Source organism: Plectropomus leopardus, chromosome 12, assembly GCF_026936395.1.
Source record: "Plectropomus leopardus strain MGB_pleo_1.0 chromosome 12, ASM2693639v1, whole genome shotgun sequence".
NCBI classification, from domain to species: domain Eukaryota; kingdom Metazoa; phylum Chordata; class Actinopteri; order Perciformes; family Serranidae; genus Plectropomus; species Plectropomus leopardus.
Window position 1 is genome coordinate 22,776,323 of NC_142187.1, and position 20,779 is coordinate 22,797,101.

Here is a 20,779-nt window from a genome sequence, read left to right on the forward strand (position 1 = left end):
AGAAAACTTTTTCGGGGTGCTCTTTTGGAGTCTGTTTGTATCCTAAAACAAACCTCTCTACACCTATGAAGCGTACTTAACAACAATTTGGAGAACAACATTGAGACTCTGTCCTATTCAGTAGCATATGATAGCTACTGGTGTCCCAGCGTGCATGTCATTCCAAAAACACACCGAGTAAGAGCCACTACACAAAGTTAGATCAAATCTGTCACACTGCTATTGGTGCTGACAACCGCTAAAAGCAATGCAGTTCAGCAGCAGCGCTCCACTTCACTCTTGCTGCAATTCTCCCTTACCACAAGCATCTCTAGGCACGCTTGGAACCCCGGTCCCATCAGGGCCAGGCTGGGATTTGAGAGGTGTGGGTTGCAGCTCTGACCTTTACTAAGGCAGGACTGTCTGTTTGCACTTCTCCCATAAGCCCCCCTCCAGTCAGACTGCTAAGCAACCCCATCAGACCAGGGGTGCGCGTGCACCTACGGCCTTGGTGACATCTCGGAGACCATGGGGAGGTGAAGTAATGCAGAGGTTAATTCTGATCATCCAGTATTTATGGGCTTCACTTCAGAACAAGGGTTGGCATTAACACTCTAAAGGAGACATCCCTCCTGTATATCAATAAAACATAGCCAGAAGCACAGGAAGGGCTTACCTTTATTCAGTCCCTGACTAGACTTGCATAGGAGGTTTCTAAAAGTACACCAGTGATTCCTTCATTAGATGATGTCTTCAAATTTAACGGAAAATTTCAGATTTTATTTTATTTTACAAATCTGCATTATTGTATCTATTTGTTAGGGCTGTAAGCGTTAACACATTAATCACAATATGATTAAGGTCAAAAAGTATTTTGTCCCTTCAATGCACCGGTCAAAACCCTACTGTATTTCACAAATTAAGCACTCTGAAGTTGTCTCCTACTTCGAAGTGATGGTTATAAGGCCACACTGTTGCAGCAGTGCAGCACTGGTTTAACCCTTTGAGACCTGAGCAAATTGGATTGATTCTTTCAAAAACATGATGAAGACAATGAGCAATGACAGAAGAAATGACCCAGAAATTTGCAATAAATTATTAAAAAGTATAAGATAATTACTTGAAAATTACTATAAAAGAAAAAAAGAAGAGAAAAGAAAAGAAAAAGACAAAAAAAAACCCAAGGAAATGACCCATGAAAAGTGCTTACTATAATAACAAATGTTGTAACCTAATGTAATATGTATTTATGATAATTATAAAAAATAGTTTTCCCTTCCTTTTTTTCCTTTTTCTCGAGACATTTTTAAAATGTCTAGCTTTTTAAAAACAATTTTCTAAATCTTCAAAAATTCCCATGTTTTCGAAAGAAATCATGCCAATTTGTGTTCAAAGGTTCAGGTTTGAAAAGCATCTGAAAGCAGCACAAGCAAAGTGATGTTGCTCCAGATTTCAAAGGGTTTAAAGAAACAAATGTAAAAGTCGAGATCATAAAGTAAATTTGTTGCAATAATTTGATTCCCAATCATGACACTCTTAAAACTTGTTTTAAAATGCAAAATTATGCAATTTTGCAATTAAAACTGTGATTAATCATGATGAACTTCTTAAGTTCAGTGATTATTCAGCATTTTTAAAAATATAATAATTTGACAGCCCTGGTATTTATCCTTTAGAGTGATCAGCTCAACAAATGAGCACAGTTTAACCAATCACTGCGAGGAATTTGCCCCCAAATCACCATGGTGACATCAACCTACCAATTGCGATGCAGTAAGGGGCAGCAAGTGTTCGCTCGGAGTTTGTACAAACAGGCTGTATGAACTGAGAGCATCAGATATTTTCTCACATGTTGGCCTAGTCTGTGAAGTGTGGGGAAATGTCAGGAAAATCAATAGATAAGGACCACATCAGCCTGAGCTTGTCTGGCCTAGCAACAGAGCATCCCCATGGTGATGTCAATTACCTCTGCTTTACAACAAAAACACCAGGAAGAGCAAAACAGTCTCTGCAATGCTGTAAAACTTTTAATGCAGTCTCCTGGTTACATTGAGGAATTTGTAAGAAACTTCTTTTTTTTCTCTCCATCCAGACAGGTAGGTAACACAGTGAATGTGAGAATCTTATTGATAGCTTTTTTCTTGCAGCTCACTCTGTTTTCTATTCTCCTCATGGACGCCACATTAGTCAGGGAGAGGTATAATGTAACGAGCAGTAAGGTGCGCATAATTGCATATTAGCAGCAACACACTTGGCTGCACGGGAGGTGACTGCGCTAACGAACAGAGAGGCGTTATTAATCACCAATTAATAAAAGCAGGCAGATATCACACTCAGTATATGGCACGCATGGTTTCCTTTGTTTCCACTGGCTGGTCCAAGCCTGTTCTCTTATTTATTTCATAAGATTGATCCTGTTCCTGTGCCGTGTTGTCTATTGAGTTCTGACTCTGATCCAGCCCCCTAGGAGTCAAATGAGGAGTGTTTGGCCATGTTTGTTAGCAGATTACATGTGTGTGTGTGTGTGCTCTATGAATGAGTCCCAGAAATGGAGGGAACACCAACAGACATGCCTAATCAAAGCGGATTATAGGAAAAGAAACAAAGAATGGAAATACTAAATTCTGTTTATGCACCAGAGGAAAAAAGAAGCACTTAATGGAGTGGTAAATGTGTTGCCACCAGGGCAGAGACAGTGATGGAGACCATGTAATCAACATACACTGGCCAAGTTGCTCTGGGGGCCGAAGACAAGAGGATATGTGTCAAGGATAATTTGCGGCCCTTAGCAAGAAACAAAACAAGCCTTCCAGCTTCAAATACTGTTACAGTGTGCCTCCTGTCTGTTCCCCCACTGACGGCCAACGCAGTTTGTTATGCCAGGTTGGAGCACGGTTTATATGAAAATGTGAGTGCTAGATAGAGAGACAGAGGAAAATGGAGAGATAGCAGACTGAGAGAGAGGGGGGGAAAGGAGAAAGAGAGAACAGAGAGGAGGAGGAGAAACTAGAGGAGAGCTAAAGGCCTCTCACTTGCTCTCCTCTCCAGCTCTGTAACGGCCCACAGTGCCTGCTTCACACAGAGCGGCCAGCTGTACAGCAAATGTGCCTTTCCCTCTCCGCCCCCGAACCTTTCCACCCCTCCAGTGCCCCCCTCTGCCTGGGCCGACCAGGCCACCGGCTCCTCTCTGTGAGAGAAGGCTCCTCCCTGACTTGGCTTCAAGCTCAGTGCTGTCACCGACCCAAAAAATCCGTAGAGGTGACCCCAAAAAACACTTTTCTGGGATGTGGTTTGGTTTGTTTGTTTACAATTGTCCTTCTGAGCGCTGCCACCTTGGCAGTAGCTGCTTGGAATGGACGGGAGTGAGATGAGAATTGGATTGTGAGCAGATATAACAGGAAAGTAAAAACCCTTTTCACCTTTAAAACCCTTTAAGACAGAGCCCGTACTTCAAAACATGTCAGGGCTCTGAAATTCCACACAGGGACATTTGAAACAGTGCGATAAATGGGCCAAACGTGCCCCCCATGAGGCTCCAAATGTCATAGTTTACAGTGGGGTCAAAGTGAAGCAATGGGGTGGCATGATGGCATGCTGATAAAACCAAACAGGCTTTTGTGTCAATGAAAGACCTTCAAAGGTCCTCTTAAAAAACGGCCGACGACTTTGTGAAAGCACTGTGATTTTAAATATTTTTTTCCCTTGCAATTACCTCGGATCAAGATGGCAAAATTAACTGCTGGACAGATTTGTTTTCTAATCTCAAAGAAAAATAGAAATAAAAGGTTTGATAGTGACTGCAGCAGCTGAAAGCTGTATAAATCTGTGTGTCTCTAGAGAAAAATCGGACACCCTCAATTCTGTAAGTGAGCCATGCCAAAAAAACTCTAAACTAAAGAGTGGCCAGCTGTCTTCTGGCCTGCTATTAAATTGCTCCTTGGATGGTGGCGATATCATTTTTTTCTCCATAGGAGTATCACACCAGGTCCCCAAACAGAGCGACCAGCTGTACAGCAAATGTGTACTGATCCATCTGGGCCCTAGCAGGCTGCGGCCTCCATCTTAAAACACGTGGGGCCGTTCACAGGCTTGGCTGGGGCTGTTCTGCAACACACCCCTCTGCACCCATGGCCACCTCCTTCCCTTTCATTTACCTCTATTATCATAGTAAATGTGGAGTAGCTGGGCACCAGAGCTGCGCTTTATGTCTGAAGCAGGACCGTCATCGTCTGAGTGTAATATCCATGCATCAAAATGTGCTGGCAGGCGTACAGAAGAGGCAGCCACGAGCACTTCGGACCGATGGGAGGAGGTGAGGGTGGAGGCTGAGTGGTTCAGGGAGACGATTGTATTACAAAGGCAGCTAATATGGACTTGTCTGGGTGAGACAGGCTCAGGTTTTGTTGTTCCATACACTTAGCACTATGGTTATGTCACGGCACATCACTATATATAGAGTTATCAGTGTGAACTGACACCATGGAGCGGGGCATGGATGAAAACAACACCCCTATGAATCCAGCGTCTGCTCCATTACCTACGCTAATAACGCTGACAGCTGAGCGGAGATGACCCCAGCCCCCTGTTTCCCCTCTCCTGTGCAGATGGCCATTAAAAGGAGAAAGTGTCCCCTTTTCAGTAGAGAAGGTATTTAGAGCTTTTCCAAATGAGTATTTTTTTGTGTGATTTTTGGCCCAAATTGGCTTTGCAGTGATTATCGGCTGGATTGAATTTAACCCCATTCTACATTAAAGGGGACCGATTTTTTAGCAGCTATATAATAGAAGAGACTAACCTCATGCATACGTTTTTTTCCCCATAAATCAACTCAGCCACATATATTACCTTTATTCAATTCCTTTTTGTTTATTTTACAAAATGAAGTCACTTCTCAGGAACTTCATCTTTCTACCAAATTTTCATTACGAGTTTTGTTTTCTCCATATTTTAGAGATCACAAAACAAATGCATCTAACAGAAACCCTTTTGAGGAGTCTGATGAAACCCGTGATCATGTTGAATACAAAGCAACGGCATATCAGAGAAGTAAGACATCAGACAATAACCCAATCACCTATCCTCCTGTTATCTTAAGCTGTCTGAATTCCACTATTATGGGGGAACTGTGTGCTTGTGCGGCTGACAGACATAAAATAACCAGTAGGGGGGTTTGTTTTCTACCCTCCCAGTGTGCTCCGTGCCTGCCTTTGCGAGAGAAAGGACTAATGCTGGCATGGTACTGTATTAGGCACCCCCAGTAGAATAGTGGGTGAGCAGATCGCAAAGATGAATACAAAATACACACCTACACACTCTCTGCTCGTCTCTCTCCTTTGCAAATACACCGAAGCATCAAAATCACAAATCACATGCTTCTGATTGTTTATGCACAAACAGTGGGTCCCTGATAGAATTGCCTACCGGTCCTGATAGAATTGCCCACCGTGTTTAAATTCACCTGCGCCTAGAAGCGTGTCCCAAACAGAGAGGCGGTTTGGTTCCAGATCAATGAGTCTCTCTCCCACTGAAGACAACAGATAATGCAGTGTAATGAAAGAGCCGCCAAACGAGCTGAATAAATGAATGAATAAAGGAACGTGAGACCGGAATTCAGACGCCTACTTACTGCAGGCAAGAAAACCTGTTTTCCAATTGTCTGTTCTCTACAAATTATTCTGCCTGCATACAAATGACGACCAAAAGTAGAGACATTTTGAAAATGTGGAGGTTAGTCTTACACCAACACTCTTTGTTTAGGAATCTTGTGAAAGAAAATGAGAAATTTGGAATATTTCTTTTGTAGTGATACACAATGTAATAAAATCAAATATCCATTTTTTCAGTTGATTTGACGTCAGTAAATGCAGAGCACGGAAGTATTTTTCCAATATTCAAATCTCAGTCATCTGAACAGACTACTTAAGTAAGGAGGCACAATAAACAAACAAATGAAATAATGTACAGTAGCAGTGTGGAGATTTAAAAAGAACAAAACAAAAAAACAACAACAGTGGAATAATATTTGGATTTTTTTTTTTTGTTTAAATAAAATCTGTTTTGGTATTTTAATATTTCAATCATCTGTATATTTCCACTACTTCAAACGACCTCCATACAGTACAGAGTGGTTTGAAGTGGAGAGATTCTGCTCCACAAGCATGCACACGTACTATATTATACCATTCACATGCATGGGGGAATGAAGAGGATGGGTTTAAAAATGCACAACACTGGGGATGCAGTTGATGGTCAAAATATTAAAATAATTCCACCTATTTGGTGATGTGATCCAGATACTTGTGAGCCTGAATGAGACAGGGTCAAATATTTTATTACATATATCACATCAGTTCTGAGTATGTGATTCACTTTTTTTTAAAAAAATGTATAAAAAAGACTGAAATTTATTTAAAATACTTGTTGTGAAATTTGGCGAATTGTCCTTAACGTTTTTATATTGAACTGATGAAGTCATTCCCTCTAACATTTAAATCGCACACCTAACAGCCACATTGATTAAATCGTTGCTATAATGTAGAAAAACATATTTACATAGATATTACACAAGCACTGTTTTTATGACTTTGTTCCAGGAGTGCAACAGAGACCATAATGAATGAAATAAAAAGTTATCTCCTACCCAGCATGTGGTTGGCCACATGGACTTGGATGTCCCATTCGCTGTAGAACACCATCTGACATTTGATGCACTGGTATGTCTTCTTCTGAAAATTAGAACAAGAGAAAAAATGACTCTAATCAACTTAGATAAAGAAATATACTAAACACTAGAGAACAGTTCTGTTTGACCAATTCAACACAGCACTGCAAAACAGGATTTTTTTATGAACTATTCAACCTCATTTGATACAACACTGATTGACAATACCTCTTCAGTTTGTGAGGGACTGGCTCTGGGCATTGGAGACACCTGGGGGGTCTTGAGCTGTCCGCCGTTGCTGTCCCCAGCCTGTTCCCGGTGCACCGTCTGAACATGGTTTTGCAACTCTGCTTCAGACTCAAACTTCACATTACAGCTGGAGCATCGTGTCTTGGCGGCGGACGATGAGGATGTGGAAGAGGATGAAGATGACGAAGAGACAGCTTTGCCTTTCCCCTCTCCGGGGCTGAGACTCTCACCCTGGATCCAAGCAGCTGTGGTTGTTGCTGGAGTGGTGGCTCCACCGTGCTGCAGCTGTTGCCTTCCTCCGTTCACCGTTGGACTGGAGCTCTTGGAGCCAGCAGCTGTCACGCAGGACGCGCAAAGTCCGTAAGGCAGCCCGTTAATGTCCAGCTTCACCAGGTCTTGTTTGGACCGGAAATCTTTCAAGCAAGAGGCGCACTTGAAAGGTTTTTGGGTGTGGTGTTGCTGCTGGTTCTGAGAGATGACATTGCTGCGGCCCATGGGTTGTTGGTTGCTGGACATAGTGCCGGTCTTTTGCATGTGAAAGGTACCATGGATCTTGAGCTCCAATGTGGAGGTGACTGTCTGCATGCACACCACACAGCGGAAACCTGTCAGGGAGTTCCTCAGGTCAGGGTGCATCTGGCAATGCTCCAGGAAGTCCTCTTCACATTGCAGTGGCATCTTACAAATGCGGCAGCTGCCCGTGTCCAGACTCTTGCTATGGGTGACCTTGTGCTCAGTCAGGGTGAGCAAGGAAGGGAAGCGCTCCCCACAGATGGGGCACATATAGTGTTTGACAGGCCCAAGGTGGGTCTGCATATGTTCCCTCAGCCCAGCCTCGGAAAAGAAGGTGCGAGAGCAGACATTGCACTTGTGGTTGCCCTTGATCATTTCAGCTTTCCTTTTCATGATGGCACTCTCACCTGGGCGTATGTTGTGGTCCCTCAACTGGTGGTTAGTGAGGAGCGACTCCATGGTGTAAGATGCACCACAGATGTCACAACCATACATGGGCTCTGCAGTGTCCACCTCTTCCTCACTTCCATCATGGCTGTTTTGGGACTCCACCACAGACCCTACTGCTGCCCCTGGACCATGGCTGTTAGTCAGGAGACCATGAAGCTCGGCATCTTCTTTCGGTTGGCCATCCCCACCACTTACAGTAGAGCCATTAGCACCACAGTTCTGTGCCTTTCCATCAAACACACAGTGCTTCTCCCTCAAATGCTTCTCCAAAAGGACAATAGCATGGAAAGCCTTACTGCAGAAGCGACAGTTATACTTCTTGCTGTGGGTGGTGATGTGACACTGCAGCTCCACCTCTGTCCCAAAGGACTCCCCACAAAAAATGCAGCGGTGGGCACGGCCCTGGTTTTCCAGATGGCTGTGTTTGACATGTAGCTGTAGGTCAGTCTCATGTCTGAAGTCCCAGTTACAAGAGGTGCAACGATACACCTTTTTCTCATTGCTGTGCTTGACAGCCAAGTGGAGTTGGGTGGACACCTTTGAGTCAAACACCTCCTGACACAGAGTGCAACGAAAGAACACAAAGGTGTGCATGTCGAGTAAGTGCTTCTGCAGATCGTCCACTGAGGTGAACTGCTTGTCACAGCTCTCACAGATGTAATAAGTGGAGGTAATAGTGAAGTGAATTGTCACGTGCTTCAACAGGGACTCCTGGTTGGGGAACTCTTTGTTGCACTGCGGGCAGGTGAGTTGAGGCTGCAGGCCATCCAGATGAGTTTTTAGGTGAGTCTGGAAAAGGTCTAAACTGGTATACTTGGCTCCACACTGGTTACATATGAACTCACTGGTAGTGCGTGAGGCTGAGCTGCCTTGTTTCAGCATGGTTTGTTCCACAGAGATTGGAGAAGAGGGGCTGAGAGTGCGCACAGATTTCTTTCCATTGTTGATGTAGTTCAGTGCCAGAGGAATGTTCTTGTGATTCTCCTTAATGTGCTTGTTGAGCTTCAGAACACTGTTGAATATGGGGGAGTTGGTGCAGTATGAACAGGAGTACACTTCCACTATAGACTCCTTGGGAGTTACAGCCAGGGGGGAGTCAAAGCGCAGGCTTCCCCCATCACAGTGAGTCTGACGAACATGCTCTTCCAAGGTAGCCTCTGTCAGGAACCCCATGAAGCACTGGGGGCAGAAGAAGGCATTGCTCTCCTTTGCCACAGGACTGGGGAAGCCATGGGAGCAGCGAATGTGTTCCTGGAGGGCGTTGAGGTCACTCAATACCTCAGGGCAGAAGTTACACTGAAGGAGGGCATCAGGCAAGCTTGCTAACAGGGCGGCGTGGTCTTCCGCATTGTGGACCTGCTTAAGATGTTCATTGAGATTTAATAAAGAGGGCAGAACCTCCAAACAAAACTGGCAAGTATGAGCCTGCTCTGGTTTGTCCAGATGCATGGTTCGCAGGTGGATTTGAAGCACAGCCAAACTGGAGAATACTTGCTTGTTGCAGTAGATGCAACTGTAGGAGACTTTAGGCTGTTTGGAGGAGCGACCTCCGATGTCTGGTGTGTTCTGAGCGGCCCTCTTTCTCCTCCCCCTTGTCTTGGGCACAGGTGGTGCTGTCTCCACCATCGTGGAGCTGTCGACAGAGAGGTTGGAGTCAGGAGTGGTGCTGGAGACAGAGGTATAGCCCACAGTCAGCAAAGAAGGGCTGTTGCTATGGTTACTAGATTCAGGGAGCTGGTGGATGTCCATGTGAGCGTAGAGGTCCTCAACAGACAGAAAGTGCTCGGAGCAGATAGCACAGGTGTGGCCCTTCCTGTCTCGGCTGTGGGCCTGGTCAATGTGGGTCAGCAGGGTGCCCTCGTCACTGAAGGGCTCATGGCAGTAAATGCACTGCAGGGTGGCACCCAGGCCTCCATCCTCTGACGGAGAGCACTCGGGGTGGCACTCGGCGATGTGCCTTTGGAGCTCCTCTGGGACATCAAAACCCTCCTCACATCGGCTGCACTTACGAGTTTCTTTCAGCTTCCATTCATCAGCTCTAGAAAGGCTTGAGCTGCTGCCATCTTTGCCCCGTTCGTGTACTTGCATGTGGCCGTGGAGAGAACTGGAGGAAAGGAAGCCTCGGCGGCACACAGGGCACTTGTGGGGTTTGTTAGAGGCGTGAGTTTTCATGTGGATTTTGAGGTGATCGCTGCGGGAAAAGGCAGAGTCACACTCTCCACAGTGGTACTTCTTGTCACCGGTGTGTAGCTTCACGTGTCGATCTCGACTGCGCTTGTGCTTAAACAAGCGGCTGCAGAAGGTACAGCTGAAGGGGAGTTTATCGCCGTGGCTTTGCTCGTGGCGCTTGAGGAAGCTTAAGCGACTGAAGGACTTGTCACAGAACTGGCATGGGTACGGCAGGCCAGGGCCCCCTTCATCCTCGCCAAAATCATAGTCCTCACAGTGTCCTGGAGAAGTCTGATCCTTACTGGAGGGAGATGAAGCCGGCCAAGAACACGATGGGTCATCCTCAAGATCAGCACCGTCTGGAGAAGGAGACAGAGGAAAAAGATAGAAAAGAGTGTATGTGGGGTAAGAGAGGGAAAAAGATGGAGACAGAAGGAGAGTGTGAGTCAGGGAGGTGTTTTGCAAGACTGTATTAGCAACTCATTCGTCTCACTCTTTCGAATACAAAAGGTGGGCCACCGTGGTGTTATTTGTCACAGTAATTATAAGGTTCTAGTGTATGAATCCAGAATTCTTTGCAACTTGGACCATACTTTTTTTTCCTTTGTTGGAAACAATACCTCTCCTTAGGTGTTATCTAAAAAGTTACACTTAAATATGCAATTTAAAGTATAATTAGAGAAGAGAATAAGTGGAAATACTTTTACCACAATTAACCTTGTATGTGGCCATGTAATGGCTTAGCCCACTGTGACTCAAAACATAATCTCTCTGACATTTAAAGCCAACACAAGACAATGGGTGTACTTTAGGATGTAAGCCCGGCATGAGGTAAATTAGAACATTTCTATTATTCCTGAACAATTACTAGCATATTTTTGAAAAACAAGAGCCCTTGAAATGACCTTAAGACAAGAGAGGGAGAAAAAAAAACATGCAAAAGCAGTTCTCAAGCGTGAAAAAGAAGATTAAATGTGTAATTTAGACCACAGCTACGCATAGCCTTTAGGAAGCCTCCGCTGCAAAACAGATGATTTTCATGAAACATGGGCCTTTCAGAACATCAGTCAATAGATATCAGATTATAGAATATGCATTATTATCATATTTGTCTGTGTGATCTGCGCTGAGCCGTGAGGCAACTGATACAGGATGGATGAATGTACCATGTGCTGATGCAGAAGGGGGGTGAAGGGGGGATAGGGAAACGGATAGGGCAAGACAGTGGCTAACTCTCCCAGTCAAGGACAAGCAGGTGCAGGGACTGACCAGGGAACACCAGTCAACTGACAATGTAGCCCCCATTTGTTTTGCAATTACTTTAATGCGTCCCTTTTCATAACGCTCCTCTGCCGACATTCCAATCCCCTGGTTCACTGTGCAGGGATATGAATGGAAAACACAGAACACCACTTTCCACAAGTTCAAAAGGTTACCGACCACTTCTTCCCGCTGCCGAATTCTAAGTGCTGTGAACTTCCTTACCTAAATAAAACAACGTAATCCCAGCCCCTTCAGAAAAAAAAACTATGTCAAAAGGCCAAAACTTGGAATGGGAAAAACAAGAGGAAACTGTAGAGATTTATGAGAGGGACGAAGGAAAAGCATGAGCTCTTTCCAGGATCCAACCTCTGTACTCTCCTTCAGCTGACAAATCTAAGTCTCTCTCTCTCTCTCTCTCCCCCTTTCTGTTGTTTTTGCTGGGAGATCTGCCCTTTGTCAGGATATCATGCCCTCTCTGAGCACTTACCCCCATCAGGGCCTATCTTCAGGAAACAGATGGGGTCGGAGGCCATTCCCTTGCCCCTCCAAACTGCTGAAAGCGGCACATTGAGAGCCCACCTCCACACCGTGGCCCTCCCGGAAACCTCCCACCCCTGGCAATGCGCCCACTCTGCACACACATCTCACTCAAGGAGCAAACCTTGCCTGATTTACTTGCTTTATCTCTCATGCATGTCTCAATGTTTTCTCTCTCTCTCTCTCTCTCTGGTTTGAGGGAGGATGGGTGACTCAGTGCAGTGCCCTCCTCCACAGAGGAGGCGGATCTGCCCTCACTCATACTGCCTCCCAGGGTATAGGAGAAGAAGACAGTGCAAGAAGAATGACCCCAGCCAATGCCTTACAGTCAAACATATTGGCTTGGAGACAATAGTATAAAACAAACAAATAAATGGGCCAGTATACAAGGCTAAATTAAATTCTACTGTCTTAAATGATGTGTTTGCCTTGAGACATTACTAAGCTGTCAGGACAAACTCATTCCATTTTTTGGTTTGTTTACTTAATGTATATTATTTATTTAGTGCCTTAGCTTCAATAACACACATACATAAAGGCGTATCTGTGGGGACATGTGGGAGTCGCAAACATTACTTGAGTTCTACCAGCAGCTAACATGTTTAGATGGGCAAATTGCTGTGCTAATATTAGGTTTTTGAAATAAAACAGAAGCTGCTGTACACTGAAATTATACCATAGAGAGTAATAATGTTATTAATTTGCCTCTGCATTGCACCTATTGTACTACTTAAAGTATTATCATACTAATGTGACTTCAATATGTTTTTATGTGTGCTGGACCAAAAACCCAGAATGTCTGCTTTCAGCCATAAGTGTAGATTTCAATATTTAGAACATTTTGCAATGGTCTTCCTGCCAATAAAAACATAATGGTAGCAGAGATATTTTATAACATAAATAAATATAACATACAACATAAACTGATGCAAGAAAGGCTCAATTTGGTGCAAAAAAATCACCTTAATACAGGAAATTAAGTGTTGCTTCTTATATTTTGTCATGCTTTTGAATTAGTGTTATCAAGGGTCAGCTATCGTGGTTTTCCTTTTAACTATATATTTTTCCTCAGTATCTACCATTTATGGTGTTATATCTTTGATTAAGTATTATTGAGGGCAATCCCTTATGATTATTTTTGCATACTCTCCTCTAAATGCACAATATTGTATTTTGATGTTTTTTGGACATATATTACTCTGGGTGATTCCTTGTGTGTCTTACAAAGTTTTTCCTGTCTCTGTCTCTGAATAATATTTAATCTTAACTTTACTGTTATCGCTTTTTTGTTAAGTATTGTGAAGTCAACCCTATGCACTACTCTCTATCCTATTTTTTCTTATAGTTTTATTATTTTGTGTCATTTCATGTGCAGGTTTGTTGCAGTATATAATGATTCTTATTCCATTTCACTTTTTTTTTCATTTCAAGCTTTATCTTATTTGTTTGTTTGATTCTGCTTTTACACATGTGAATCAGTCACAGTTTTTATTACTTTCTTGTCATTTTTTCATTGTACTTTCTCTTTCTCTTTTTTTCTGAGTGGGCACTACCAGCATATCATGTGCCCTTTGTCATATCATCTCTTGATAAGTTTCAAATGGACACACCTGTTCCTATACATTTTATACCTTGATGAAGACTGTCTGAATCCGAAACATGTTGGTTTATTCATGTGAGAATAAAGGATATACTATGATAACTATAATCCAATTGCCTCGGATGCGTTTTTAGATTGACAGCTCATACCATGGACCGCCACACTGAGTAAACTGGAACAGTCTATGCCTTTTATTTTCATGTAATGTTTTGCCCTATCCTTAAAGAGCACCTGATGCAGCACACCCCAATTTTTAATTAAGTGATTTATGCTCAGATTTTTATGTACCTCCCCCAGATGTTGGAACGAAACCTACGCCTTTGCTTTCAGCAGTCTTTTGTCTTATGTGCTGACCATCAAAATGCTTCTTTAAAAAGATTATATCTGTTTCAATGCATTCAGAGCTGAAACTGAACTTTTTGAGTACAATTGTCCCTCACAGTAAGACTTACTACAGTTTTACTTTCTCTCTCTCTCTCTCTCTCTCTCACACACACACACACACACACACTAATATACACACAAGAGAGTAGGAGTGCCCAAACTGCACACTCCCTCATAGTAACAAACATATAGATGTGCAGACATACATGTACACATAGAAGAAACAGATACAAGCGCAATGGCCGAAACAAGTGTGTGAACAACTGTAGATGAAAGAGCAATCTTCCTCAGGAGACCTCAAGAGGAAACAGAGAGAGAGACTTGTTTTTTTCCTTCTTCACCCAGACAAGAAATGCCCAGGCCTCAGCAGCAGCCTGAGTAAATAAAAGAGCGGGCCTTACTTCCCTGTCTCTCGGGCCGGGGGCCTGTGCACGCCAGCACTCTCTGTGCTGCTGCCAAAGGGGATGCTGGGGCCTGAAAAACTACACCCTGCAGCTGAAGGGCTGTCTTTGTTGGTCTGCCAAGGCCTTCCTGAGCATCCTCCAGCCAACAGCCTGTCACGTCCTGGGAGGAAGACCTCCATCTTAAGGCCTGTCCCTCTCTGGGAGTTCTGTCCCTACCCCCTCCCTCTTTCTCTTTTAAATGTCTCCTATATGGAACAAAACAACCTCATTTGGAGAGCTCCTATAGGGGATAGCATAAAATGTGCCATATTTACTACTAAGACATAAACTCAGCCTTGAGCTATAGTACATGAGAACTTTTTTAAGAATTAAAAAAGCACAGCCTGTCAAATTTAAGGAATCCATAAGGTCAATAAAAACATTTTAAACACTGCTACACAAATTAGTGTTTCTTTTCTTCTTTTACTGCAGAAGTAACCTCTAAAATTTCCCCCTTCACACGCAGGTCTCAGTTTCCTCTAAGCCAGTCTGAACTGCTCTTTGTGCGCCACTTCCTCTATGTTCATTTATAGCACCCTTTCCCAGAGTAAATACTCCTGTTCAAATAAAATCCTTAATGCTGGGAACAGGTAGGTCTGCCATTTCTGTACTCAGCAGCACAGCTTTCAAAACCCCCGAAGAATGTTTTGATTTATGCAATTAATGTATTTGAGAATTAGCAAAATATATAAATATGTTTCTAAGAGAGTAAGTCATTAATTTTGCAGATGACATTGTTTCCCTTTGGACTGTAACACATATGGTGGAAAATACTGTCTACATTTTAAATGCTAAATAATATGCATAATTTGAAAAGAATTATTATAATTTATTTTGTTGTGTACAGATAACATTCTGTCATAGTGTGAGCTTTGTGCAAGATCATAGGGAAGACTACCTTTGATTGTTTAATTCTTCACACTTGTTGCAAAAGTGTGCAACAAAAATATGTGTATGTTTGGTTTGTAGAACAATTTCCTCGATAACAGAATTAGAGAATATCTTTCTATTTATTATGCATATGTTCAAGAAATAAAATAGACAGACAAAAAAAAAAGTTTAATAATTATTATTTTAAATGATATTCGGTAGAAGAAATGTGATTCTCAAAACAGAAACAGTCTATTCCCAAAATACCATATATGCATATTCAAGGGTGTTTTAACACTAAGGGAGGCACATATGAAATGAGAGGTTGGGAGTCCTCTGCCAAACATTTAATTTTATGCATTAAGGTGAATTTTTATGCACTAATTTGAACCTTTTCTGTAGTCATTTATGATGCAAATGCCTATACTTCTGTCAAAGTAAGTCCTCTGCTATTTTCATGTTTTTATTTGGAAGACATCTCCCCTGCATTTTCCCCAGAATTTACACCTATGTGCAGAGTGCTCAGCAGGGGTATTTTGTTACTCTCAAACCCAGACGCAGCTCTGTCTTGCTATTCTAAAATGTTGCTCAATGTCTTTTTACAACCACCAGCTCCACACACAGATGTCTTCAAACTACAATAAAATACTTTTCACTGCAAAATACTGATAAAAAATAATTACAAAATTCATTTTAATTGTAGATTAAGTGTGTGATTATAAATGTTTATGATTTTCTGTAAAGTTTTTATTTCTGTTGGACTGCCTTGTCTATTTTTTATTGCGAAGCACTTTGTAACTCTAAATATGAAATAATCACATAAATATTTTTACGTTTTATTCCGTTTTTTGTTTTTTTTCTCAAAGACTTTGACAATTGTTGGCAGGTTTTTGCCCAAAGCTCACTCTTAAACATGGTGCTTACTAAACAAGCATTTGTGATTCTATTGTTTTTATTTAGTAATACACCCTACTGAAACCTTTCAGGGACCACGGGAATAACTCACTGCTGGCGCTCGGACCTTTCGTGTCTGAGGTCCTGGAAGCAGTTCAAGATGGCTTATCACTGCCTGACAGCAACAGAGTACACCTCTTCTATTTAGGAAGCCAAACTCTTATCCAGGTCCAGGACCTTATCTTATCAGAAAAGTGTTTTTGCTATCACTCATCTGCCACTTCTATAGCAGAGCTAGACTTTGTTCAAAAGCCATTCTAGTGAAGCAAAGCATGGCCGTGCTTTCAGCCGCCAAACCTTATCTTCCTGTGTGTTGTACCAGAGATCTGTACGTAGTGGTTGTCATAAGAGATGTGTTTGTGTGAGTGTATTTGTGGCACATTGGGGATTGGGGATTCAATGAATAAACAAAAAGCTGACAACTTGTCTGATGTAACACCGTGACCCCACTTCATATTCAGAGAGGGGATCTTTTTACAGTTACTGGGAAAAGTAGTGAGCCTCTCCCAAGAGACAATGCATGTGTCATCTCAACGCTTTTCCTGTTCTGATGCCCAAATAGCGATGTGTGTCTGAACAACACACTATCATGTACGGCCCTGTTTGTGACACAACCACTTAAGATCTAATAGAGGAGGTGGGGAGAGAAATTTTTACATTAGCTAAGCTTCCAGTCTCTCTGACTGAGAGAGAGAGAGAGAGAGGGGTGGTCGATTTTTTGGGACTAATTCCAGTCAGATGAACGAATCACTCAGTTGATTCAGGACCGAGAGCTCAGAGGACGCAGAGCTGTTGGAAGAGGCCCAGGGCTGGGCTTTACTCACAGTAGTCCTGCTACATCCCCGTTTTAAGACATCAAATCCAGTCAAAATGAAACACTGATAATTCCCAGTAGCTGTCAACAAAAGTGCCAGGTGGCTAGACGTGGCTTTTTGCACTGTGCAGCTGATTAACACACACAAATACGCACAAGTAGAGGTATTTAAAGGAGCTGCTATTTGCCATTACTCAACCCCAGACATAGCGTTGTCTATGCCTGTGTGGGTTGTGTGTATACTCAGCCTGTCTCCCTCTTTTCCTCTTTTTTCTTAGCAAACACAATATATTTTTTACACATCACTGAGAAATGTCAGGTCCCCCCCACCTCCCCTTGCTACAGATCAATCAAATCCACTATGCTACAGGATGAGAAGGAGGGGTTTCGACTGTGAGGAGCAGCCAACAAGGATGCTATCTTTTACAGAACAAGGTGGAAAAACAGTAGATGAAATAAAGATTCACTTCCCGCGGTTTCATCAGTGCCTTAGCAGCGAGTTACTCTGGCCTAACATCATGTACACAACGCATTTCCACTCAAACAAACTTGGAGGAGAAATGCACACACCCCCCAAAGCTGCAGTCAATGGGGATTTTTTTCACACAGGGCCTGACACAAAGAGCTGGAGCATCAAGCACTGTCCTGACTCTGTGGTCTGGGTGTCCATTATTCTGGCCCTCATGGCTCTGTCTCTCAACCATGGGGAAGCGGCAAACTGTCAACTACTTTGTCCACATTACCCACGTCCCCCAGCTCAGACAGGAGCACTTGGTCACTGTCCCAGAAATCACAGTGCCCCAGTGGCGTCCCAGGAAAGTTAGACAAATGGGAGGCCAGAGGAGGGAAAGTAGGGCGGCCAGTCATCCTTTACTAGGCTTTTTTCTTTCCGTGATAGCAAGACACGATGAAAAGTGGAATTCCATTACTTATGGCAGAGATGTGTCCCTGCTACACTGATGTCTTTCCACCAACACAGACAAACTTAAATCAATACTAATGATGACAATCAATGATAATGTTTCTTGAGATAATGCCGCAAAATTATGTTTGTGCTTTGGGAAGGGTCAGCCGCGTTTATTCCCTATGAAAATCTGCATCATGTAACAATCCATAAACCGCAGTGTTTGAGCTCTGAAAGCACGCCAGAGATACTGCTGGGTAACACATTTCTTTTCCTGCATAACAACTGCATATTATTACACTGAGGTCACTGAGGTCACATTTAAACACAACATATGAATGGCAGATAATGGATGACCAGGCCTTTAAAACTGCTGTTAGTCATATATTTGACTGTTTTAGAAATACTATCAATATTTCATTTGGACCAATGTAACTTGTCTTCATATCAAGGTTGAGTTGTTTAGATTTAGCAAACGTTAGGTAACACATTTTGGATGGTATATTAGGTGTAACAACACATTCTCAATCCCAACACACCAGTGGTCAGTCTACCTGTCAAACTATGACATTGTATGTACCCCTCCAGAGTCAGTTTTGAACGCCTAGGGACAGCATGTCAAATTACACTTGTTACTTGCATTGTGTTGCTTTTTAAAATAAATTTCAGGTTTCCGTTCATTAAAAGCATAATTTTAAAAATAAATATAGGATAAAAAAAGGTTGGTTTTTTTTTAGCTTCACTAACATCAAAGTGGGCATATATGTTAAATATGTCACATGAAGTACCACACTAGTGTACTATGCTACACATATTGGCACAATATGTTGTTGTTAAAATAACTTGATTTACTTTTGTTGCACACTGAAAACTAACAGCGGTATCCTGGGTGAAAGTCCAGAGTTTGTTCCTCCCACTTCCCCTCCCACCCGCTCGATGCAGACTTTCTCACTGTTTATACTGCGGCAGTTGCTTAGAGCGTGAAAAAAATGCAACCGTCCTGTGCGTCTCATACTGCTACTGAAAGGTGCCTCAGTGAGTCTGTATTTGATGCTGAGAGCCACTGCCCAAGCATCGATATTTGACTAGTTGGGAGTAAGACTCTTTGGTGTTAAAGTTATTTTTATGTTGTCTGACCTTAGTTGGCATTCTTGTTATTTTAGATTTCACTCATATAACAGTATTGATGTCAGCGCTCTTGGACTACTCATTTTAACATTACAACAGTATAATATTGCCAATTACTACAACAGAAGTTTAACTCCTCAGCCAGATGTGCCAACTTACCTAATGTTAACATTAGCCCCTGATGGTTCTATTTTGTTTATGCACACATAATATTAGCAAAGCTAATTCTGTCATAACTGTGATGCAATTAAACAATTAACTTTTGGCATTGTTTTGCAACATGAGACTAATTAATGAGATAACTTTGTAGACATTTTAGCTAAATTGGACCAACATTACTTATAATGAAGTTAAACTGCACTCTTATTACAGTAGCCTCATTATGTCGCTTGAGAAGTGGGCAAATACCAATCTCACTGAAAATGACAGAAGCTGAACTAAAATTACCCTGTGACACTTCTTCTTTTAGTTGCAGTGGCTGTGAAATCAATTCATAAATGTCACATTAGCTCTGTCTTTTAACTGACTAAACAGCAGTTCCAACAGCTGCAAAGAGCAAAATCCGCATTAGTATTTGTCACCTTTTCACCCCTGATGAGTCTGCACTCCTGTTGCTGTTTGTTGTGTGTTTTTCTTGTAGAAGAAACAAGTGTTAAATCAGGGCAGGGCAAAGTCACAGAGGCAGGGTTAACAAGAAATTAAATTGTCAAGAGTGCTTCATCTTGCTGCTTTCAAAATTAAATCTTTTTTTTTCCCTCAAACAAGAAAACGAAAGCCAAGAAAAGGGAGACATTTAATTACACTATTATTCAAGAAAGGTGGATTTGGGGTTCATAATAGGTTAGTACTCAGAGTGCAGTGGGTGGGCTCCAGGGCTAATGCTGAAGTCTTATTGTTTTAGTTGAATTTGACTTGATTGGAAGTGTTTGAAATATTAAAAGTGAATCACACTGTAACTAAAATACACTTCACAGCATGCAGGTCATTACCTCTGTGAGGCTGAATATAGCGTTATTATATTAAAATAAATATATGTTAATTGCATACTGCAGCAAAAATACATTTCAGTAAAGTCAAATAATTTAAATGGTCTGTGTGTTACATAGTATTTGTTGATTTAAAAAAAGGCAGCCACATTATGAGTGATAAGACCTAAGGGTGCTGCATTGTAAGATGGTAAGAGGATGTGTTTGGGATGTAGGTGGAGCAGTTTGTGTGTGGGAGAGCGGTGGTGGTTATGGTGTCATCTCCTGTAGAAGCGAAGCTGCAGGTGGTGTGGAGAGGAAGGACAGTTGACCACTTCAGGTAGAGCTACAGCACAAACAGGAAGGAGACTGTTCCCCAGGTCTTGGCTGGACCTGCAGCCACAGTGAGCCTCCCAGGGGGAGAAAGAAGGACAACAATCTGTCCCCCAGCATGCCCCCTTCACCGCCTGCCTCACTGCACTGGCTCTAAGGGAGTGCTGGGCCAGGCGGGACCGGGCTGGGCTGGGCTTCAATCGGCAGGGGAGCCTCTGTGTGTGTGTGTGTGTGTGTGTTTGTGTGTGCTGCTCCCTCAACACTGCGGCAGACCAGGACCCAGCGGACAGTCAGCTAGCCAGTCAGTCAGTCAGCCACTGTGAGAGATGCTGCAGCACTGTGCTGTGCTATGCTACGACTCTATTAATATTTCCTCACTGCGCAAGAGTTTAGTTGGATGCTCTTTTATTTTCTCCGGCTCTTAGTTACTCACAGAAATTTGATTTATGTGATCAGCTCGAAGAAGAAAAAAATTGTTGTGCGCACAGAAATATGCTGAGTTACTGTATGGTTGCTTCATTAAAATAGGGTTTGCTCTGCAAGTTTCAAGAGGCGCTATCCAT

The 20,779-nt window shown here is 42.6% G+C and overlaps 1 protein-coding gene across 4 annotated transcripts in view; it reads right to left on the minus strand.

The window, feature by feature from the left end:
* The window catches only part of LOC121951040 (zinc finger protein 521-like), a 106,877-nt gene that overhangs the window by 50,513 nt on the left and 35,585 nt on the right, over positions 1-20,779 (minus strand). For all 4 annotated transcript variants that reach the window (XM_088085547.1, XM_042497216.2, XM_088085546.1 and 1 more), the window contains 2 exons: positions 6,869-10,380; positions 6,620-6,704 (listed from right to left, as the gene is read on the minus strand). In XM_088085547.1, coding sequence (XP_087941673.1) covers positions 6,620-6,704; positions 6,869-10,380 — 3,597 coding nt within the window. The remainder of the gene's footprint in view (positions 1-6,619; positions 6,705-6,868; positions 10,381-20,779) is intronic.